Below are 24995 nucleotides of genomic sequence, written 5' to 3' on the forward strand. Positions count from 1 at the left end.
CGAAATGTGAAAAAAAATGTATAACCCTGCAGAACAGATAAAAAGTTGTTTAGTATATTTTAATTAAACGGTGTCCCCTTGGACGGTAGGTGGTGACGTGCATCAACAGCATTCGTTAGTGCACCAAAAAATCGAGGAAAAATGTGGCGCGCTGGGAACTCTGGGTAGGACTTCCTAGGTCAGCCATATTTAATCGTCCTGGCTGAAGGATAGAGGGGAGATGAAGGGGATTCGGGGAATAAGTAAGCTGTCGGTAAGAACTCTTTTAACATTGTCATAAATCAACTATTCAGGAGACGGATTTTGGTTTCCGATAGTACTAAGAGATTGTATGGCTTGTTTGGCGAGAAAGGTGCCTGGAATAAGTAAGCTGTCGGTAAGAACTCTTTTAACATTGTCATAAATCAACTATTCAGGAGACGGATTTTGGTTTCCGATAGTACTAAGAGATTGTATGGCTTGTTTGGCGAGAAAGGTGCCTGCTCTACAAGCTGTGTAATGATGGCACTCGCTAGCATGCTTGCGCGGTCGCCAGCTGTCATTAGCACGACCCGTTAGATACATGGCCTGCTGATGTTGGATGAACCCAACCCCAACGCTTGGCAGTGGGTTAAAAGTTGTGGCTCTATATTAGAAGAAGAAGACAGCTACTCTATCCCCGCTGTCAAAGTGTTGTCAAATTCGTCTATCAGTCTGACCGATCAAAAGCTCAGATCATGCAGAGGATAACGGACGTTGGATGTGTCGACAAGCCTTTTGATTCTCCATCTAAAGTCAAATGTAGTGCATAGACGATGGTCATGTGCCCTCTACCTTGCACTATAATGCAAATAGCTGGCACGCACTGTCTTGTTAATTCATCAGGACATAACGTTACAAACTTACAGCCAAGTTTATCCTTGCTCAAGCTTCATCCTGCTCCAACATGGTGCATAATTATATTCTTTGATTTAGCACTTGCCATGACCCTCCTCCGCAGTCCTCCAAAACCAAAACAAATGAGTGGCAGGGCTGCACCTTTGAATGGAAACAGAACCTACGGAATGTCCCTTCTTATTCAACATTACAACATTTGAATATTATTATGCAGGTGTGCCCCCATAAGGTCCATCCACATCTGTCCAGCCAGCATTCAACCATCCTTCTCTGTCTATGATTCTTAATAATCTCATAGGTTCTCTCTATCCAGAGTCCAGACCCACCATAACACCCTAGTAGGATATGAAGTCACCTTGTATCTTTTCTGCATTACAGACAAGGCTTTACGCAGCCCAGGTGGCCCGTAAATTGGATGTCTCCGCGGAGCACGTAAAGTTTCAGCCGCAGGAGGTGCAGGTCAGTGGGTGTTGACATGTCTCTCCTCACAAAGACGCTTATATGCAGCCACCCGAACAGAGCAGCCCTTGACTCAGCCTCTGTCAGGTATCAAGGTCTCCACAGGGGCTGCCCATTCATACCAGGACGTCCATGTACAATGAGGCAAAAGAGTATTTGGTCAGCCACCAATTGTGCAAGTTATCCCACTTAAAAAGATGAGAGGCCTGTAATTTTCATCATGGGTACACTTCAACTATGACAAACAAAATGAGAAAAAAAATCCAGAAAATCACACTAGGATTTTTAATGAATTTATTTGCAAATTATGGTGGAAAATAATTATTTGGTCAATAATAAAAGTTTAGCTCAATACTTTGTTATATACCCTTTGTTGGCCATGACAGAGGTCAAATGTTTTCTGTAAGTCTTCACAAGGTTTTCACACACTGTTGCTGGTATTTTGGCCCATTCCTCAATGCAGATCTCCTCTAGAGCAGTGATGTTTTGGGGCTGTTGCTGGGCAACACAGACTTTCAACTCCCTCCAAAGATTTTCTATGGGGTTGAGATCTGGAGACTGGCTAGGCCACTCCAGGACCTTGAAATGCTTCTTAAGAAGCCACTCCTTCGTTGCCCGGGCGGTGTGTTTGGGATCATTGTCATGCTGAAAGACCCAGCCACGTTTCATCTTCAATGCCCTTGCTGATGGAAGGAGGTTTTCACTCAGAAGTTCACGATACATGGCCCCATTCTTTCCTTTACACAGATCAGTCGTCCTGGTCCCTTTGTGCAGAAAAACAGCCCCAAAGCATGATGTTTCCACCCCCATGCTTCACAGTAGGTATGGTGTTCTTTGGATGCAACTCTGCCTTCTTTGTCCTCCAAACAGGACCAGTTGAGTTTTTACCAAAATGTTATATTTTGGTTCCATATGACATTCTCCCAATCTTCTTCTGGATCATCTAAATGCTCTCTAGCAAACTTCAGACGGGCCTGGACATGTACTGGCTTAAGCAGGGGGACACGTCTGGCACTGCAGGATTTGAGTCCCTGGCGGCATAGTGTGTTACTGATGGTAGCTCTTTGGTCTTGGCCATAGTGGAGTTTGGAGTGTGACTGTTTGAGGTTGTGGACAGGTGTCTTTTATACTGATAAAAAGTTCAAACAGGTGCCATTAATACAGGTAACAAGTGGAGGACAGAGGAGCCTCTTAAAGAAGAAGTTACAAGTCTGTGAGAGCCAGAAATCTTGCTTGTTTGTAGGTGACCAAATGCTTATTTTCCACCATACTTTGCAAATAAATTAAATTAAAAATCCTACAATGTGATTTTCTGGATTTTTTTTTCTCATTTTGTCTGTCATACCTATGATGATAAATTACAGGCCTCTCATATTTTTAAGTGGGAGAACTTTCACAATTGGTGGCTGACTAAATACTTTTTTGCCCCACTGTATGTGGTGATTTAGGGGGTGGAGATTGTGTCCTGCCCAGCTCTATCTCCTGTGTGTTTTACATAGACCTTTGAGATATTATTCCACATAGAATATCTCTAGTGTTACAAACTCCCAGTCAAAATTTCATGCTGATTACATTTTTAATAGTTGAGGTAAAACTAGATAAAAAGGTGTTTGGGATTTGATGCTTTGCTTCTCACCAATTTGTTGCCTTGTATGGACATGCTATAACAGAAGTTGGAGCTAAAATATGTTATACTACACTGCTCTGTTAACATTTTCTGACATCTTAAATGCATAAAACAACACCAAGGTGTGACGCTAACTGATATTTCTCTTGCAGGTGACCAAACTGCCCAGCGGTCTGGTGATAGCCTCGTTGGACAACTACTCCCCAGGTTCCAGGATCGGTGTGTTTGTGAAGGCTGGCTGTCGCTATGAGTCCCCAGAGAACCAGGGAGTCACCCACCTGCTCCGTCTGGCTGCCAACCTGGTACTTCTGGTTCATCAACATGATGTAGACAGGAGCTTCAATGTACTCAATACTGTGTAGGAACTAGTGATGTGGTTAATCCCACATCATTAATTTCTCTTTTCTAGACTACCAAAGGTGCTTCAGCCTTCAGGATCTGTCGTGGTGTGGAGGCAGTAGGAGGCAGTCTAGGGTCAGTAGTCTTCAGAGCCTGTGAATGAGTGTTTACATCCTCACGAGCCAAAAGACAACTAGACATATCTATTGTTTGGGATACTTACCATCTTTTCTGACTGACTGTACCACTGCCATGGATGACATATTGTTTATCTTTGTGTTTTCTATGCAGCGTGACGTCATCCAGAGAGAACATGATCTACTCTGTTGACTGTCTCAGAGACCACATGTAAGTGATGCTTGCTTAAAGCGTACCTCGGTATTATGGCTGGGACCATACTAGAGGTCGACCGATTATGATTTTTCAATACCGAGACCAATTTATTGGATGACCAAAAAGGCCGATGCCGAATAATCTGCCCTTTTAAAATATTTATTTTTATTTATTTGTAATAATGACAATACTGAATGAACACTTAACTTAATATAATACATCAATAAAATCAATTTAGCCTCAAGTAAAAATGCAAAAACAAAGTGTTGGAGAAGAAAGTAAAAGTGCAATATGTGCCATGTAAGAAAGCTAACGTTTCAGTTCCTTGCTCAGAATATGAGAACATATGAAAGCTGGTGGTTTCTTTTAACATGGGTCTTCAATATTCCCAGGTAAGAAGTTTTATGTTGTAGTTATTATAGGACTATTTCCCTCTATACCATTTGTATTTCATGAACCTTTGACTATTGGATGTTCTTATAGGCACTTTAGTATTGCCAGTGTAACAGTATAGCTTCCGTCCCTCTCCTCGCTCCTCCCTGGGCTCGAACCAGCAACACAACGACAACAGCCACCATCGAAGCAGCGTTACCCATGCAGAGCAAGGGGAATAACTACTTGAAGGCTCAGAGCGAGTGACGTTTGAAACACTATTAGCGCGCGCTAACTAGCTAGCCATTTCACTTCGGTTACACCAGCCTCATCTCGGGAGTTGATAGGCTTGAAGTCATAAACAGCGCAATGCTTGACGCACAACGAAGAGCTGCTGGCAAAACGCACGAAAGTGCTGTTTGAATGAATGTTTACATGCCTGCTTTTGCCTACCACCGCTCAGTCAGATACTTAGATGCTTGTATGCTCAGTCAGATTATATGCAACGCAGGACACGCTAGATAATATCTAGTAATCTCATCAATCATGTGTAGTTAACTAGTGATTATGATTGATTGTTTTTTAATGCCAGCTAGCAACTTACCTTGGCTTACTGCATTCGTGTAACAGGCAGCCTCCTTGTAGAGTACAACCAGAGAGAGGCAGGTCTTTATTGCATTGGACTAGTTAACTGTAAGGTTGCAAGATTGGATCCCCCGAGCTGACAAGGTGAAAATCTGTCGTTCTGCCCCTGAACAAGGCAGTTAACCCACCGTTCCTAGGCCATCATTGAAAATAAGAATGTGTTCTTAACTGACTTGCATAGTTAACTAAAGGTATTTAAAAAATCGGCGTCCAAAAATACAGATTTCCGATTGTTATGAAAACTTGAAATCGGCCCTAATTAATCGGCCATTCCGATGAATCGGTCGACCTCAAGACTATACCAGTATCATGATACTCCCTAGTGTCATGGCAGGGAAACAAAACACAAAGTGGATTTAACTTCTTTATTAAAACAGACCTAATGTTGGGAACAAATATCATTGTTGTCATCCAGTCACATTTATTTTCACAGCTATATCACACACTATTTTACATACAGCAGTCTTTTTTAAAGACCAAAAAGTGTTTTTCTTTTATATTCCGATATTGTCACAGCCCTACTATGCATACACAAAGAATGACCACCATTTATTCACCATATTCAGACCTATGTTTGTGTACGCATAGTAGGGCTGTGACAATACAGGTATCGCAATATAAAATACCAAATAAATTGCTATCATTGTGATTTCTGTGTTGTCTAATGCAGTGACACGGTGATGGAGTATCTGATCAATGTGACCACAGCCCCAGAGTTCAGGCCGTGGGAGGTGTCGGACCTCACCCCAAGGGTCAAGATGGACAAGGCCCTAGCCGCGCAGACCCCCCAGATGGGTGAGAACACACACACTGGTTGTTTCAGTTTGATTATTTGAATGTGCTGTCTGTTAATATCTCTGGATAATAGTATAATGTTACATGTTAAAAGATGAATATGTCACCATCACACTGCAGCTGAAGCATATTGTGGATCTGTTCCTCAGGTGTGATTGAGGGTCTACATGGAGCTGCTTACAAGAACGCCCTGTCCAACTCCCTCTACTGCCCAGACTACATGGTTAGCCAGGTCGATTCTGACCATGTAAGACACTCAACATCCTGGTCCTAGCATGTTCTACTGTACAGCACTATTAATTTGTTTGGGCTAATGCTATGGGTGTACATCTTCCTCTCCAGATGAACATGCAGGGTTGTACTACTTCAGGAAGTACAGCACTACGGTTGAATTTTTCATTAACCCTCTGTTTCTCTCCAGATGCACAATTTTATCCAGAACAATTTCACAAGTGCAAGAATGGCTCTGGTTGGGCTTGGTAAGTTTTTAATGTGTATTTCTAATAAAACATATTTTTAATCAAATGACTTGATGGCCATGTGTGTTAAGATCATTTTGAAAAGGATGTGTTTTCATATACATTCTGTCTGTTCAGGTGTGGACCACAATGTTCTGAAGCAGGTGGGAGAGCAGTTCCTCAACATCCGCAGTGGGATGGGCACCGCTGGGACAAAGGCTCAGTACCGCGGTGGTAAGACCCTTATTCCAGAGGGGCTGAGATGACCACTATCTGCAAGAAGAGGGTTGGCTCCCCATGCATTAAATGTCATTTTCCTGGGAAATTTCCTGAATTCTAATGAGGTTTCTCCCTGCTCTCCCTTTCTTTTTTCTCTCTAGGCGAGGTGCGGGTGCAGAACGGGTCCAGCCTGGTGCACTCTGTAGTGGTGTCTGAGGGGGCAGCGGTGGGCACAGACGAGGCTATGGCCTTCTCTGTACTACAGCACGTCCTGGGGGCGGGGCCACACATCAAGAGAGGCTCCAACCCCACCTCCAAACTCTTCCATGGTGTCGCTAAGGCTACTGCAGACCCCTTCGATGTGAGTGACATAATCAGCAGATCAGATTGTGTTTTCATAGCTGGGCATTCTACAAGGGGGGAATGCAGTATGTGGAGAAGTCTTTGGGTAGAAGAGTTTTGTGCAGAATAGATTTCTGTCATGCAGTCATTCTCCTCTGGTGTCCCCTCCTTTTAGGCCTCTGCTTTCAATTCCAACTACTCTGACTCTGGCCTGTTTGGAGTCTACACCATCTCCCAGTCTGCAGCAGCTGGTGACGTGAGTATGATGTCTCTTACATTTCCACTGATAACGTACATTTTATAAGAATTGATAAAGATGAATTGATCCTCTTCACAACAGCTTTTTGAAGCCGTTACTAGTTAGTCCTATGAGGGATAGTTGCTTTTACATAGAATGGAATGTAAGATCATTAATTTAGGATGAGGAAAGATCATAATGAAGATTCACTTTGACCTCTCATTGATTAATCGATTGACCTATCCCTGTCCTCCTATCCAGGTGATCAAGGCAGCTATTAGCCAGGTGAAGGCTGTTACAGGAGGAGTCTCAGAAGCTGACCTGACCCGCGCCAAGTAAGCTAACACACAGACTTAGAAACTTGAATATAGAATTTGAGTAGATAAAATCAAGAAATGTATTGCAATGGAAAGGACTTTGAAGATGTTGACTTAAGGTGTATCTGTTTTTGTAGGACCCAGCTGAAGGCTGAGTACCTGATGTCGTTGGAGAGCTCAGAGGGTTTGTTAGACGCCATGGGTTCACAGGCTCTGTCCGGAGGCGTCTACCACTCTCCCGAGGCCATCGCACAGAAGATCGACTCAGTCTCCGCAACTGATGTCGCCAACGTAAGTTTATTCACTTTGGGGTGAATATTATCTTCTGCTGAAGTTGAATTTTCACTTAGTCATTTATTGATGTCAATTGAAGACTAAGTGAAAATTCAAGTGGAGGTTCATATACACTGCTCAAAAAAATAAAGGGAACACTAAAATAATTATGGAAGTTGAGAATTCATGCAGCTTTTCGCAGCGTTTTGTTAAAAATCGCCCAACATTTCAGCGCCCTGCTATTCATGCTAGGAATATAGTACATGCATGTGATTAGTATGTGTGGATAGAAAACACTCAGACGTTTCCAAAACTGTTTAAATCACGTCTGTGGCATTTACAGAACGGGCGTTTCATCCAAAAGTGCATGGAAATCTGTTCACTGAAAATGGAAAAATATATCCTTCCGCGACTACAGGCAATTGTTAAAAGTGAACCGAATTAAATAGAGCCGAGTTTACATTGCCTACAGCTTCCACAGGGTGTCTAGAGTCATGTCATTTTATTCGCAATTGATTCTTGGTCAAACCCAAACAAGGGAACACCCTCCCTGATGGCTCCGCCCTGATTTTTGGTCGACCTCTGGTCAGACATGTTTTTCTACACAGACAAGATACAGATTTAACATCGTCTCCTGATCAATTTTATCGCTTATTAACGTGTACTAATACCTAAAGTGGCATTACAAAAGTATTTAAAGTTTTTTGTGAAAGTTTATCGTCGACTTTTTGAATTAAAAAAAATTACGTTACGTTATGAAATGCTAATTTTTTTCTTTACTCGCAACGTAATTCTTAGCTCGATATCTAGGCTATATATGGACCGATTTAATCGAAAAAAGACCCTAAATGATGTTTATGGGACATCTAGGAGTGCCAAGAAAGAAGCTCGTCAAAGGTAATGAATGTTTTAAATATTTTATTTCAGCGTTTTTGTTTGCGACGGCTAACGCAAAATCTGTCGTTTTAGGTGACTGTGCAGTATTTTGAGGGTGCATGGTATCAGATAATAGCTTCTCATGCTTTCCCCGAAAAGCATTTTACAAATCTGACTTGGTGGATAGATTCACAACGAGTGTAGCTTTAATTCAGTATATTGTATGTCAATTTTAATGAAAGTTTGAGGTTTATCAACCTCTATGGTGGCGCTCTTGAGCATTTCTGCTGATTGTGGTCCCCACTTCGGTACCACGTCTTTAACAAGATAACACATCCTAGATATGAATGAAATATTCTTATTAAATACTTTTTTCTTCACATAGTTGAATGTGCTGGCAATAAAATCACAAAAATTATCAATGGAAATCAAATTTATCAACCCATGGAGGTCTGGATTTGGAGTCACACTCAAAATTAAAGTGGAAAACCACACTACAGGCTGATCCAACTTTGATGTAATGTCCTTAAAACAAGTCAAAATGAGGCTCAGTTGTGTGTGTGTGGCCTCCACGTGCCTGTATGACCTCCCTACAACACCTGGGCATGCTCCTGATGAGGTGGCGGATGGTCTCCTGAGGGATCTCCTCCCAGACCTGGACTAAAGCATCCGCAAACTCCTGGACAGTCTGTGGTGCAACGTGGCGTTGGTGGACATGATGTCCCAGATGTGCTCAATTGGATTCAGGTCTGGGGAACAGGCGGGCCAGTCCATGGCATCAATGCCTTCCTCTTGCATGAACTTCTGGCAGTCAGGCTACCTCTGGCGAGCACATGGAGGGCTGTGCGGCCCCCCAAAAAAATGCCACCCCACACCATGACTGACCCACCGCCAAACTGGTCATGCTGGAGGATGTTGCAGGCAGCAAAACGTTCTCCACGGCTTCTCCAGACTCTGTCACGTCTGTCACATGTGCTCAGTGTGAACCTGCTTTCATCTGTGAAGAGCACAGGGCGCCAGTGGCAAATTTGCCAATCTTGGTGTTCTCTGGCAAATGCCAAACGTCCTTCAGTGTTGGGCTGTAAGCACAACCCCCACCTGTGGACGTCGGGCCCTCATACCTCCCTCATGGAGTCTGTTTCTGACCGTTTGAGCAGACACATGCACATTTGTGGCCTGCTGGAGGTCATTTTGCAGTGCTCCTCCTGCTCCTCCTTGCACAAAGGCAGAGGTAGCGGTCCTGCTGCTGGGTTGTTGCCCTCCTACGGCCACCTCCCTGTCTCCTGGTAGCGCCTCCATGCTCTGGACACTACGCTGACAGACACAGCAAACTTTCTTGCCACAGCTCGCATGGATGTGTCATCCTGGATGAGCTGCACTACCTGAGCCACTTGTGTGGGTTGTAGACTCCGTCTCATGCTACCACTAGAGTGAAAGCACCGCCAGCATTCAAAAGTGACCAAAACATCAGCCAGGAAGCATAGGAACTGAGAAGTGGTCTATGGTCACCCCCTGCAGAACCACTCCTTTATTGGGGGTGTCTTGCTAATTGCCTATAATTTCCACCTGTTGTCTATTCCATTTGCACAACAGCATGTGAAATGTATTGTCAGTCAGTGTTGCTTCCTAAGCGGACAGTTTGATTTCACAGAAGTGTGATTGACTTGGAGATACATTTTGTTTAAGTGTTCCCTTTTATTTTTTTGAGCAGTGTATTTCTATATTAGTCTTTGCTGCAGCTCACTCTCGACTTGTACAGCACATTAGGAGTGTCTTCCTTGTTTGTTAGTTTTTCTGTTTAGATGGTGCCGTGTGGCTCAGTTGATAGAGCATGGTGCTTGCAACACCAAGGTTCTTGGTTCGATTTCCACGGGGACCAGTACAGAAAGTATGAAAAATGTATAAGTCGCTGTGGATAAGAATGTCTACTAAATGTAATGTGTTTTCCTTGTTCTCTCAGGCTGCAAATAAGTTTGTTTCAGGCAAGAAGTCCATGGCTTCCAGTGGAAACCTCATCAAGACGCCCTTCGTTGACGAGATCTAAAGCCTTTCAACTGTATTTCACGTGATATTAAGTCACAACAAAGCCCTCTGTCCATTCAAAACAAACAAACTGAAACAGTCATTATCCTAATTGCGTCATTGTTCTTTTGAGGAAGTTATGTTGTAATCACACCAACTGCCAATATTTATAGTTGTTGCTATTTTTACGTGGATCTTGAACTGTATAACTCATGTAAATGAATGAATAAAGAATATCTACCGTAAAGGTGGAATAAGTAGTTTTTTTACTCTTGTAAATAGACCTAATGTCTTACCAGGTGATAATAAATGAAACATTTTGATCCATGAAAAGTTTTGATGCATTGTCCAATAGTGTGAAATTCTATTTCTCCTAATCTGTTCATGTCACATGAAAAAGTGTTTGATTACGTCTGACCATGTTGAACAAAATAACATAGTTACGTTATTTGTTACCGGAAATACAAGTGAATTGTAGCCAGGTGACTAATGTATGTTTTACAATGAGAAAATATACTTTTAGTCATGTTGTGGATGTGGACACCTGTTCGTCAAACATCTCATTCCAAAACCATGGGCAATAATATGGAGTTGCCCCCCCCCCCCATAACAACCTCCACTCTTCTGGGAAAGCTTTCCATTAGATGTTGGAACATTGCTGTGGTGATTTTCTTCCATTCAGCCACACTGATGTTGGGCAATTAGGCCTGGATCGAAGTCTGCGTTCCAATTCATCCCAAAGGTATAAGATGGGGTTGAGGTCAGGGCTCTGCATGCTAGTCAGGTTCTTCCACACCGATCTCAACAAACCATTTCTGTATGGACCTCGCTTTGTGCACAGGGCCTTTGTCATGCTGAAACAGGAAAGTGCCTTCTTTGAACTGATGGTGAAGCGTGATTCATATCTCCAGAAAACGTGTTTCCACTGCTCCAATGTCCAATGGCGGCAAGCTCGGCCATGGAAACCCATTTCAAGAATCTCCCAACGAACAGTTATTGTGCCAACGTTGCTTCCAGAGGCAGTTTTTAACTCTAGTGAGTGTTGCAACCGAGGACAGACAGTTTTTACATGCTATGTGGTCCTGTTCTTTGAGCTTGTGGCTTACCACTGCGGCTGAGCCATTGTTGCTCCTAGATGTTTCCACTTCACAATAACAGCAGTTGACCGGGACAGCTCTAGCAGAGAAGGACAGACATTTGAAGAACTGATTTGTTAGAAAGGTGGCATCCTATGATGGTGCCATGTTGAAAATCACTGAGCTCCTCAGTATGGCCATTCTACTGCCAATATTTGTCTATGGCGATTACATGGCTGTGTGCTCTATTTTATACACCTGTCAGCAATTGGTGTGGCAGGAATAGCCGAATCCACTCATTTGAAGGGGTGTCCACATACTTTGAGGACAATACAGTGGCTCTATGTTAATGTATATATTTAATCATACCAGATTCTTTTTTTCAGTAGATTGAAGTTAATTTGGGTTATGGGTATACTTTATCAAGATGATCTTACAGATTATTTTACCATGACCATTAGCCTTTACATATGCTTAAATCAGTGATTTTGACTAAACAATGTAATTTGGTTATTTCAGGGGGAATTGGGAATGTATAGGCCTTTAAACTTAATTAGTATAATGTATACACTTAATGTCAGTAGTTTTGTTCAGTGTCTCTTGCACAAGTGTAGCCCTGGTTTATGTGAGTTTTACTAAATAGTTACAGAGCAGAGCTGTGTTTATCAATGTATTGTACATAGCCACTGGTGTAAACCATGTTCGCATGGGTATATTACGGCAGAAGTGCAGATTTGTAAGCCTGGTTTGTATGAATGTTGCGACTTGGACACGAGGGTAAACCTGTTTTATGAGTATTAAGCTTTATACCCATGAATTTACCTGGTTTATTTGAGTAATAAGATGTACCAGGCTAATACAGGTAATGGGTCTGAATGGATGTAATTGTCCCTTCAAATCCTTTCTGGCAGTGATGTGGTCAATATGCACTAAACCTCAGGTCCAGGTTGAGTCCCAAGTCACTTGGCAGTGCTAAAAGCTGTGGGCCAATAATCTTTGAAGCTATATTTAGTAAGGTAGAAAGCTAAGTAAGGCTAGACTGCTAATACAGTAGCTATGTAACATTTGCTCTTGTAGCTAGCATATTGAATCATGCAAGAGAGAAAGTCTGTTGAGTCAGAGTCGAGTCACAAAAACGTAACTTGAATCAAAGTTGTTACGAACCGGCTCATAGCCCGTAACAAAGAGGTAGACAACGCAAAGATAAAGAAATCAAACATATTTATTAGAGTAAACTATATCCAAGTAGAAATGTTGTGTGTAGTCAGCAGTGTAAGTGAGTGGATGCGTGCATAGATGGTGATAATGAGGGGTGTTGAGAGGTGCCAAAACAAACACAAAGAAGCCCCAAAATGCCACAACCAAAAACAGGAGTGTGTCTGTGTGGAGAGAGTCTCTTCAATGTATGGGGGAAAGGTGTATTTATCCCCGGGACATGCCCAAGCCCAGGTTTGTCACACTTCACTGACCCTCCCGGCTACGGCTACCGACATCCTATTAAGGAAAACAAGAGCAAAGATAAATATTTCGGCAGACAGAGTGGGAGGGTCATCACAGTGAAGTCCTAGTCCCTGACTCGAGTACTACAACACCGCTTTCTGGTAACAAGTTTGTGGTAGAAAAAAAGTGAATGAGCCTGAGGCAAATGAGTGATACCACTGTTCCATGATTTTATTTGTGAATTGGTTAAGGTACACAGGTCAGATGTCACAGGACTAAGACATGCAACTAACAAGGTTGGGTGTGCAAGGGATAGTTGGATATGGGTAAATGTTGGTGGCTTGGCAGAATACAGGCTTTGAATGGGTAATGAACTTTGAACTGGGTAATGGCTGAGATAGAACTGGAGTCTATGGGTAACAAATAGAGCTTTATAGGGCTAGGGTATGGGTGTAGTGGGACATTAGGGCTAGGATGTGGGTGTATTGGGACATTAGGGCTTGGATATGGGTGTATCAGGACTTGATTGTATCAATATTAGGGTATTGGAATGTGGGTGTTGGGGGCTAGGGCATTGGACTGGGGTGTGTGGGTCATTGGGTTTAGGTGTGTTGGTTAGTGGGCTGAGGTACATACACTACCAGTCAAAAGTTTTAGAGCACCTACTCATTCAAAGGTTGTTCTTTATTTTGACTATTTTCTACATTGTAGAATAATAGTAAAGACATCAAAACTTTGAAATAACACATGGAATCATGTAGTAACCAAAAAAGTGTTAATGAAATCCAAATATATTTTATATTTGAGATTCTTCAAATAGCCACCTTTTGCCTTGATGACAGCTTTGCACACTCTTGGCATTCTTTCAACCAGCTTCACCTGAAATGCTTTTCCAACAGCCTCGAAGGAGTTCCCACATTTGATGAGCACTTGTTGACTGCTTTTCCTTCACTCTGCGGTCCGACTCATCCCAAACCATCTCAATTTTGTTGAGGTCGGGGGATTGTGGAGGCCATGTCATCTGACGCAGCACTCCATCACTCTCCTTCTTTGTAAAATAGCCCTTGCACTGCCTGGATGTGTGTTAGGTCATTGTCCTAAATGATAGTCCCACTAAGCGTAAACCAGATGGGATGGTGTATCGCTGCAGAATGTTGGGGTAGCCATGCTGGTTAAGCGTGCCTTGAATTCTAAATCAATCACAGACAGTGTCACCAGCAAAGCACCCTGACACCATAACACCTCCTCCATGCTTTACGGTGGGCAAAACACATGCGGAGATCATCTGTTCATTACACCCACTTCTCACAAAGACACGGCGGTTGGAACCAAAAATCTTCAATTTGGACTCCAGACCAAAGGTCTAATTTCCATTGCTCGTGTGCTTGGCCCAAGCAAGTCTCTTCGTCTTATTGGTGTCCTTTAGTAGTGGTTTCTTTGCAGCAATTCGACCATGAAGGCCTGATTCACGCAGTCTCCTCTGAACAGTAGATGTAGAGATGTGTCTGTTACTTGAACTCTGTGAAGCATTTATTTGGGCTGCAATTTCTGTGGCTGGTAACTGTAATGAACGTATCCTTTGCAGCAGAGGTAACTCTGGGTCTTCGATTCCTGTGGCGGTCCTCATGAGAGCCAGTTTCATCATAGCGCTTGATGTTTTTTGTGACTGCACTTGAAGAAACTGTCAAAGTTGTTCACATTTTCTGTATTGACTGACCTTCACGTCTTAAAGTGATGATGGACTGTCATTTCTCTTTGCTTATTTGAGCTGTTCTTGCCATAATATGGACTTGGTCTGTATACCCCCCTACCAGAAACAACTGATTGGCTGAAACACATTAAGAAGGAAAGAAAATCCATTAATTAACTTTTAAATAGGCACACCTGTAAATTGAAATGCATTCCAGGTGACTACCTCATGAAGCTGGTTGAGAGAATGCCAAGAGTGTGCAAAGCTGTCATCAAGGCAAAGGGTGGCTATTTGAGGAATCTCAAATATAAAATATATTTTGATTTGTTTAACACTTTTTTGGTTACTACATGATCCCATATTTGTTATTTCATAGGTCTTATTTCAATGTAGAAAATAGTACAAATAAAGAAAAACCCTTGAATGAGTAGTGTTCTAAAACTTTTGACCGGTAGTATACAATACATGATGTGGACACCTGCTCATTCTAAAATCATTAACATTAATATGGAGTTGGTACCCCTTTTGCTGCTATAACAGCCTCCACTCTCCTGGGAAGGCTTTCCACTAGATGTTGGAACATTAATGAGGGGACTTACTCCCATTCAGCCACAAGAGCATTAGTGAGGTCGAACACTGATGTTGGGCGATAAGGCCTGGCTCGCAGTCTGTATTCCAATTCATCCCAAACGTGTTCAATGGGGTTGAGGTCAGGGCTGTGTGCAGGCCAGTCATGTTATTTCGCACCGATCTCCACAAACCATTTCTGTTTGGACCTCGCTTCGTGGACAAGGGCATTGTCATGCTGAAACAGTAAAGGGCCTTCCCTAAACTGTTGCCAGAAAGTTGGAACAGTGTCACAATACCAGTGCTTACAGTTGACCGAGGCAGCACTAGCAGGGCAGAAATTTGACGAACTGACTTGTTTGAAAGGTGGAATCCTATGACGGTGCCACGTTGAAAGTCACTGAGCTTTTCAGTAAGGCCATTCTATTGCCAATGTTTGTCTATGAAGATTACATGACTGTGTGCTCAATTTTATAAACCTGTCAGCAACGGGTGTGGCTGAAATAGCTAAATCCACTCATTTTAAAGAGTGTCCACATACTTTTTTTTATATACAGTTGAAGTCAGAAGTTTACATACCCCTTAGTCAGTTAGGATCACCAGTTTATTTTCATGCAAAATGTCAGAGTAATAGTAGAGAGAATGATTTATTTCACCTTTAATTTCTTTCATCACATTCCCAGTGGGTCAGAAGTTTACATACACTCAATTAGTATTTGGTAGCATTGCTTTTAAATTGTTTAACTTGGGTCAAATGTTTCAAATAGACTTCCACAAGCTTCCCACAATAAATTGGGTGAATTTAGGCCCATTCCTCCTGACAGAGCTGGTGTAACTGAGTCAGGTGAGTAGGCCTCCTTGCTCACACACGCATTTTCAGTTCTGGCCACAAATTTTCGAATGGTATTGAGGTTAGAGATTTGTGATGGCCACTTCAATACCTTGACTTTGTTGTCCTTAAGCCATTTTGCCACAAATTTGGAAGTATGGTTGGGGTCATTGTCCATTTGGAATATCCATTTGCGACCCAGCTTTAACTTCCTGACTGATGTCTTGAGATGTTGCTTCAATAAATCCACATAATTTTCCTTCTTATGAAGCCATCTATTTTGTGAAGTGCACCAGTCCCTCCTGCAGCAAAGCACCCCTACAACATGATGCTGCTATCCCTGTGCTTCACGGTTGGGATGGTGTTCTTCAGCTTGCAAGCCTCCCCCTTTTTCCTCCAAACATATCAATGGTCATTATGGTCAAACAGTTCTATTTTTGTTTCATCAGACCAGAGGACATTTCTCCAAAAAGTACAATCTTTGTCCCCATGTTTCCTCCAGCGTCTGCACAAGGTCCTTTGCTGTTGTTCTGGGATTGATTTGCACTTTTCCCACCAAAGTACGTTCATCTCTAGAAGACAGAACGCATCTCCTTCCTGAGCGGAATGCCGGCTGCGTGGTCCCAAGGTGTTTATACTTGCGTACTATTGTTTGTACAGATGAACGTGGTAACTTCAGGCGTCTGGAAATTGCTCCCAAGGATGAACCAGACTTGTGGAGGTCTACAAATTATTTTCTGAGGTCTTGTCTGATTTCTTTTTATTTTCCCATGATGTCAAGCAAAGAGGCACTGAGTTTGAAGGTAGGCCTTGAAATACATCCACAGGTACAACTCCAATTGACTCAAATGATGTCAATTAGCCAATCAGAAGCTTCTAAAGCCATGACATCGTTTTCTGGAATTTTCCAAGCTGTTGAAAGTCACAGTCAACTTAGTGTATGTAAAATTCAGACTCACTGGAATTGTGATACAGTGAATTATAAGTGAAATAATCTGTGAACAATTGTTGGAAAATTACTTGTGTCATGCACAAAGTAGATATACTAACCGACTTCCCAAAACTAGTAGTTTGGGAAAACCAATAGTTTGCTAACAAGAAATTTGTGGAGTGGTTGGAAAACGAGTTTTAATGACTCCAACCTAAGTGTATGTTAACTTCCCACTTCAACTGTATAGTGTACATACTGAGGCTGGGGAATAGGGGTAAATGATTGTTAATTGTATTACAGGCAGAGCAATGCTTGTTCCCATATGCCACAATTGTGACTGAAAATAAAACATACTTTTTTACATTCTGCTCACTCAAAAGGTTTGTTTCTTTAAATAATATGGATTACATGTAAGAGTCACTAATTGCAAATTATTTGCATAGTGGCATGTCTGGGAAATGTTTTGGAGCAAAAGTCCATGGAGAATAAGAACACCTCCTCCCAGCTGCCTACTGCACTGAGGCTAGGAAACACTGTCGCCATCGATAAATCCATGATAATCAAGAATTTCAATAAGCATTTCTCTACGGCTGGCCATTCTTTCATCCTGGCTACCCCAACCCCGTTCAACAGCTATGCACTCCCCGCAGCTACTTTCCCAAGCCTCCCCAGCTTCTGCTTCACCCAAATCCAGATAGCAGATGTTCTGAAAGAACAACTAGCATCACTACAACTACAAATGCCTAGGTGTCTGGCTAGACTGTAAGTTCTCATTCCAGACTCATATTAAGCATCTCCAATCTCCAATCGACTTCGGCGATGTAATTTACAAAATAGCCTCCAACACTCTACTCAGCAAACTGGATGTAGTCTATCACAGTGTCATCTGTTTTGTCACCAAAGTCCAATATACCACCCTCGCTATATATTCGTCGCCAGACCCGCTGGCTCCAGGTCATCTATAAGTCTTTGCTAGGTAAAGCTCCGTCTTTTCTCAGCTCACTGGTCACCATAACAACACTCACCCGTAGCACGCGGTCCAGCAGTTGCATCTCAATGGACATCCCCAAAGCCAACACCTACTTTGGCCGCCTTTCCTTCCAGTTCTCTGCTGCCAATCACTGGCAAATTGCAAAAATCGCTGAAGTTTGAGACTTATTTCTCCCTCACTAACTTTAAGCATCAGCTATCTGAGCAGCTTACCGATAACTGCAGCTGTACACAGCCCATCTGTAAATAGCCCATCCAACTACCTACCTCATCCCCATATTGTTTTTATTTACTTTTTTTGCACACCAGTATTTCTACTTGCACATCATCATCTGCACATCTATTCCTCCAGTGTTAATTTGCTAAATTGTAATTACTTCGCTACTATGGCCTAACCTCCTTACTCCATTAGCACACATTGCATATAGATTTTTTGTGCTATTGTGTTATAGACTGTACTTTTGTTTATCCCATGTGTAACTCTTTTTTGTTGTTTATTGTCGCACTGCTTTGCTTTATCTTGGCCAGGTCGCAGTTGTAAATGAGAACTTGTTCTCAACTGGCCCACCTGGTTAAATAAAGGTGAAATAAAAAATACATTTAAAAAACGCCAAATCCTGACTCTGCTATCAGCATGACTAGTGGAAATTTTAGCATGTAATCTTGGTGGGGCAAAAAAATAGGTTGGATGCATGCCAGAAAACGACACAAAACTAAACAATACATTTGAGATGTACAAACTATTGCATAAGGGGAAGACAAGCAGATAAGAGGCAATCCGTAATTTTATTAAGACATTAATGAGCGAGCTAATAGTCAATATAACTTTGTATAGTGAATATAATATATAGTCAATAGTCAATACAATAATTTGTTTAACATGGACCTTTCTTACAGTGTTCTCCCTGTAAACCAAGTCAGAACCATAGGATAAATAAAGGGAGCATATAAGCAGACAATGAAAGCTCTTACAATATTCGATGATTACATTTCTCAAAAACAGGTTATAGGCTACATGTGCATCACCAAGTCAGAACAGTAGGTGAAATTAAGAGGGGTAAATAGACCAAATTATTAGGGTGAGGCACATGGGCTACTAACAGATTACTACACAACATACACTTAGTATTACTTTCTTAGCTACAGTATTCATATCTCCCTGGCATATTACATAATTTATGCAGCAGCATACAATACATTTTTGGACTCACCTTGTTGTGCTATGCTCACTTGAACAGGAAGGTGGCTTGGCGGTCCTTCGTAGGAAAATTCTGTCGTCAAAGTCTGGAATTCTCTGGATTTATGATGCTTTCAAAACAACTGGGAACAATGAAAAAAACAAGGTTGAATCATAATAATGTAATTGATCATCAGGTCGTAGCTCTAGAAAGTAGCCGGATTTACAATTCCGAGTTGGAGGACCGTTCAAAACATATTTTCCTAGCCGTAGCTCGTTTATTCCCAACTTCCCAGTTGTCTTGAACTCACTGAAGTCAAGTTTTCACAGTTCTGACTTAACAGTTGTTGTGAGAGAGGCACAAATCATGCTTCATTGACAGCATGGCCAATGTTGAATGTTTATCATTTTAAACTTGGAAAAGAGCCCCTTAATCACAGATTTGGGACCACACAGCCACTCCACTGAATACCAGGATAGTGATTGCTTTGCAATGCTTGCAGTTAGCCACTGTCACTGATTCCTTCCAAACCACTTGTCATGAAAGGGGAAAGGGGATACCTAACCATGACTCTCCTGGTCGAGGATCCAAAACAATATCGTCCAAAAAAAGTGAATATTGGAACAATATTTCTAAGATAGGAATGAGAAGAATGGTCAGTGGCGATCTAAAGAATAGTTATGTCATATTGCATTTAATTTTGTGATATTATTAAAAACTCTATTAACCAAATACTGTAACTTAGGAAGGAAACCCCCTTTGGCTGTTAAGTTTCCATCTAATATGATATGAATATTATCTAATATGTTAACACAATATGAAGAACGATTAAACTATTTTTACTAAGATAGGAATGTGATTAACGTGTTCTAACGAGATTATAGTTTTCATATCCCTTGCACATTAACTAAGCCACGCCCCGAATGAGGTTAGAAGAGCGTGTCATTGTGATCCGCCCTTTCCGACCAGTGCTTAAAAGGACTCACTAAGAGTTAACATTCAGACCAGCAGACGTGAAGCCGTGGCTACACGATGAGTTGTTGGAAACTCTGAAACTCAACACGATGTGAAGAAAAACTCAAGAGAGCAAAACATTGACAGTCTGCAGCTGTGCATGTAAACGGATCTAGAACATTGACTAAAGACACAAGGTGGTGAGGAAGGAAATCTCATCTCAGACAATCACTGAGTATCTGTTAAATTTGACCAAAACTACAAAGAAGGACATTGTGAACTCTGGTGGACAACCAGAACCTTACACGAGCCATTCCCCATAGAAAGTTTGATTGGTTTCAACAGAGAGAGAACAGATAAAAACATCTACACATAAATACATTGCATTTCTTACCAAAATGGGCGGCGGCATGTGTGCAAGGTATATGGTTACTGTGAGCGTAGTTACCAAATGAACGATAAATGTGTTATTATTTAGTTAGTTAGTAAATAAATAATTCAATTAATTTGGGCAGAACTGAATAATCAGAAAAGGCTGGGGTTCTTGCAGATTCAAGAAGTCTGTGACGTTCAGTATGAGACTGATATGAGGTAATGATTAATAAATTACTGTTATCAATATTCTTTTACACATCATCTTGAGTTTAGTTCGGGGGATGGTAACTCGTTAAACAACTTCTTCCGTGGTGCCACAAATTCATAATGAGTTAATTGTTAAATGATTAATTCAATCGAGTCACGTCACGACACACTCATTGTTGAATTTACGATTTCCAACTTGTGTAATGTTTATGTCCAATGGCCGATGAGCACCGATATGTTTTTCATTATTTCTCCTCATATGACACAGATTAAAAAGGATATGTCAGTGGATGATGACTGCTAGCTAAGATTTTGAGAGTATGATGTTGGCATGATCAGTTCAATCAAAGCTACTGTACATATAACGTGATTCAACATAATTTTATCTGTGACCTTGAGCCTTCGTGGATGGGCACCTCTAATGTAACTCTATGGCAGCACCTAAGGGCGCTAGAATTTTCTAGCTCTCCCCTTAGACTTGGCGGTGACGTAGTGTCCCCATGAGTTGCGGAACACTGAACCAATCACTGTGCAACACTTGTATTTTCTGTTAGCTTGCCCCACCACAGAAAGCACTGAGCTAGGCTGAAACACCTGCATTTTGGCGCTGCCTTATTCAAGAAAACAAAAAGGAGACCATGTTTTTATGCAGCTTTATTAACTCTGTCGTGTCTTTTGGCTATGCCGGATTAAGTGATATGACATGCTATTGTATAAAATAATTAAGCTGATTAAGCTAATCATGTAAATGTAATTACCTAGAAAGTGAGGGCACCACGAAATAATGTTTATAGAGCTGTTATCTTCCGAATAAACTCTTAAAGACCTGGTAATCTTTTACCTCAATAGCAGTCAATATTTAATCGTCACTTTATACAGTCTCATCTAAAAGTTGTAAATTCTTGATTATCTTCACGAACCCTGGCTAACAAGTTGAATCAGCAATACAAAATTTGGTTTAATGATTTATTTACTAAATACCTACATAAATCACATCTACACAGAATGGATCATACATTGATTACAAATTATGTCATAAAGGAAAACGTTCCTAGCGGACGGAACAGATATGTCGGCTGGAAGGGAAAGGGGGTTGGGTTTTGAATGAAAGAGCCAGAAGACTGAGAAATAAAGAGATTTTGTATCTCTATCGGGCCGTAGGCAGCTATGCTATCGCAAATACAGTATCTTATGCATTCTAAATAACCGCCCATTTGGAAAAGGAAAATGCAATAAATATTTACTCTGAGCTGCGCTTCGGTAGATTGGTCATAGATAGAAGGCCGGGTTGTCCAGCATGGATCTCTTGTCCTCTGAAGAATGTCTACTGGTGAACTGGAGCATGGTAGAATGGATCTTTTGTCCATTCTCTCCTAGCCCACGTTTACAGTTGCTGCGGCTAAGTCAATCGGCTAGGAAGTATCACTTCTTTAGTGAATAAGAGTTCAAAGTTCATACCACGTTGCCATGCTATATTCTGGCTGGTATAGTCGAAATTCATCCTTCCGGCATGTAGATCGTCACCTTCACATTGAGATTCGATGCTAATTCCGTTAGATTCTTGCTCAAGCTGAGGTTGGCTTAGTTCTGTAGGTGATCTTGTCCTTTTAACGCAGGGACCACAAGTCCTCACGTCCTTGGAACAGGAAGTATGATTTTCGTCAACGGGTTTATATAGTGGTGAAGAGGAGTGCGTGTTTCATAGTATACAACCAATGTCTGTTCACTTGGGTGGGCCTCTGAGTGAGCAGAGTTTACTCTATGACAACCAATTCTCTCCTTTAGATGCTAAAATTATGTTTAATCTTTTCACAAATAGTTTCACATTTAAATATTTACATTTGCACAACAATTCCATGTGAATCTGATAACTAGAATGTGTAGACTTTCCAAGATACAGTTTATGTCGTCCTATCATCAGTAATAATGTCTCAGACGCCAACTGATCTGACATCATTTTCATTAAGTACCCACGCATATATTCAACTGGTTGGATTACCGAAATATGGTTCTGTTTCCCACCTTTTGATGTTACCAGACTCTCTATGTTAACAAAGGGATTTTCAAAAGTCACATCAGTAGAGTAGAGAGAGGAAAAAGGGGAAAGGTATTTATGGGGGTCATAAACCTGCCCCAACAGGCCAACAACTCAATGAACAACACTACCGTTCAAAGGTTTGGGGTCACTTAGAAATGTCCTTGTTTTTTAAAGAAAAGCAAATATTTTTTTCCCATTAAAATAACATCAAATTAATCAGAAATACAGTGTAGACATTATTAATGTTGTAAATAACTATTGTAGCTGGAAACGGCTGATTTTGTATGGAATATCGACATAGGCGTACAGAGGCCCATTATTGGCAACCATCACTCCTGTGTTCCAACGGCACGTTGTGTTAGCTGAAGTTTATCATTTTAAAAGGCTAATTGATCATTAGAAAACCCCTTTGCAATTATGCTAGCACAGCTGAAAATAAATTGTTGTCCTGATTATAGAAGCAATAAAACTGACCTTCAAAACAAATAGTCTATCAGGAACATCGGCAATTGTGGGTTCAATTACAGGCTCAAAATGGCCAGAAACAAATACCTTTCTTCTGAAACTCATCAGTCAATTCTTGTTCTGAGAAATGAAGGATTTTCCACGCAAGAAATTGCCAAGAAACTGAAGATCTCATACAACGCTGTGTACTACTCCCTTCACAGAACAGCGCAAACTAGCCCTAACCAGAATAGAAAGAGGAGTGGAAGGCCCCGGGGCACAACTGAGTAAGAGGACAAGTATATTAGAGTGTCTAGTTTGAGAAACAGACGCCTCACAAGTCCTCAACTGGCAGCTTCATTAAATAGTACCTGCAAAACACCCGTCTCAATGTCAACAGTGAAGAGGCGACTCCGGGATGCTGGCCTTCTGGGCAGAGTTGCAAAGAAAAAGCCATATTTCAGACTGGCCAATAAAAATAAAAGATTAAGATGGGCAAAAGAACACAAACACTGAACAGAGGAACTCTGCCTAGAAGGCCAGCATCCCAGAGTCGCCTCTTCCTTGTTGAAGTTGAGATTGGTGTTTTGTGGCTACTATTTAATGATGTTTCCAGTTGAGGGCTTGTGGGCCGACCGGGCTCTCCTCCAGGTACGACAGCGGCGGACAAACATCTGGGCAGAAGGTATGCCGATCTCCTCTTCTTGCTCGGGAAAGAGCGGGACCTGATACCCCAGGGAACACTCAGATGGCGATAGGCCCGTGGCAGAGCAGGGAAGGGTGTTGCGGGCGTATTCCACACACACAAGCTGCTGGCTCCAGGTGGTGGGGTTGGCGGAGACCAGGCAGCATAGAGTAGTCTCGAGTCCAGGTTGGCTTGCTCCGACTGCCCGTTGGACAGGGGATGGAACCCAGAGGCAGGCTGCCCGATGACCCAATGAGGGTACAGAACACCTTCCAGAACTGGGACGAGAACTCAGGATCCCGGTCGGAGACCATGTCCACGGGTAGTCCATGGATCCAGAAGAGGTGCTGCAACATGAGCTGGGCCGTCTCCTTGGCCGAGGGTAGTTTGGGGAGAGGAATGAAGTGGGTGGCTTTGGAAAACTGGTCGATCGCAGTCAGGACGGCAGTGTTTCCCTCAGACGGGGGAGACCCGTGATGAAATCCAGGGATATGTGGGACCAGGGACGGTGAGGGACAGGCAGTGGTTGAAAAATACCAGCCGAAGCTTGCGGGGCCGCACTACGGTAACGGTCTGCACCAAATTTCTGGTGCAACACGGCGCGCTGAAGATGGACATGAGCAGCGTCCCATGTCTCCTCCTCACACTGGAACCAGTCGTCCACCATAGGAGCCTCAGTCTGACTCTGATGCCAAGGAACCAGAACCAACTGATAACCAAATACACACTGGAAGGGGGTGAGGTTTGTGGAGGAGTGACGGAGCGAGTTCTGGGCCATCTCTGCCCAGGGCATGAACGCTGCCCACTCCCCCGGCCGGTCCTAGCAATAAGACCTCAGAAACCTACCCACATCCTGGTTATCTCTCTCCACCTGCCCATTACTCTCGGGGTGAAAACCTGAGGTAAGGCTAATCGAGATCCCCAGAGTTCCATGAACGTCTTCCAGACCCTTGAACTGGGGAGACCTCGATCAGACACTACATCCTCAGGCACCCTGTAGTGCCGGAAGACGTGTGTAAACAAGGCCTCCGCAGTCTGTAGAGCCATAGGGAGACCAGGCAGAGGGAGGAGACGGCAGGATTTAGAGAAACGATCCACAACAACCAGGATAGTGGTTTTTCCCTGTGAAGGAGTAAGATCAGTCAGGAATTCCACTGACAGGTGTGACCATGGCCGTTGTGGAACGGGTAAGGCTTGTAACTTCGGGGTGCAGGGTAGCCTAGTGGTTAGAGCGTTTGACTAGTAACCGAAAGGTTGCAAGTTCAAATCCCCGAGCTGACAAGGTACAAATCTGTCGTTCTGCCCCTGAACAGGCAGTTAACCCACTGTTCCTAGGCCGTCATTGAAAATAAGAATTTGTTCTTAACCTGATGACGGGGTAGGGTTCCCTTTTGGGAACG

General features: G+C 42.4%; 1 protein-coding gene across 2 annotated transcripts; it reads left to right on the forward strand.

The window, feature by feature from the left end:
- The first annotated feature begins 1 nt into the window (after position 1).
- Positions 2 to 10451, forward strand: LOC124038573 (cytochrome b-c1 complex subunit 2, mitochondrial-like). 2 transcript variants are annotated; one of them, XM_046354612.1, is made up of 14 exons: positions 20 to 253; positions 1255 to 1335; positions 3115 to 3264; positions 3372 to 3436; positions 3593 to 3649; positions 5322 to 5446; positions 5596 to 5693; positions 5868 to 5925; positions 6043 to 6138; positions 6285 to 6484; positions 6641 to 6721; positions 6965 to 7038; positions 7158 to 7311; positions 10130 to 10451. In XM_046354612.1, exons 1-14 carry the CDS (start codon positions 221 to 223, stop codon positions 10211 to 10213), a joined length of 1356 nt encoding a protein of 451 aa, XP_046210568.1. In that variant the 5' UTR covers positions 20 to 220; the 3' UTR covers positions 10214 to 10451. The 2 variants fall into 2 exon arrangements, with proteins under 2 accessions (XP_046210569.1, XP_046210568.1); XM_046354613.1 differs by lacking the exon at positions 3372 to 3436 and having other exon boundaries at positions 2 to 253; positions 3115 to 3320.
- The last annotated feature ends 14544 nt before the right edge of the window (positions 10452 to 24995 follow it).

This window comes from Oncorhynchus gorbuscha, linkage group LG06 (genome assembly GCF_021184085.1).
Source record: "Oncorhynchus gorbuscha isolate QuinsamMale2020 ecotype Even-year linkage group LG06, OgorEven_v1.0, whole genome shotgun sequence".
Taxonomy (NCBI): Eukaryota; Metazoa; Chordata; class Actinopteri; order Salmoniformes; family Salmonidae; genus Oncorhynchus; species Oncorhynchus gorbuscha.

Bases quoted from the DNA above. Each gene is read 5' to 3' on its own strand.
- LOC124038573 (XM_046354612.1), top strand. From the start codon at position 221: ATGAAGGGGATTCGGGGAATAAGTAAGCTGTCG. The intron at 3,650-5,321 runs GTAAGTGATGCT...TGTCTAATGCAG, and splicing joins GACTGTCTCAGAGACCACAT to TGACACGGTGATGGAGTATC. The intron at 7,312-10,129 runs GTAAGTTTATTC...TTGTTCTCTCAG, and splicing joins CCGCAACTGATGTCGCCAAC to GCTGCAAATAAGTTTGTTTC.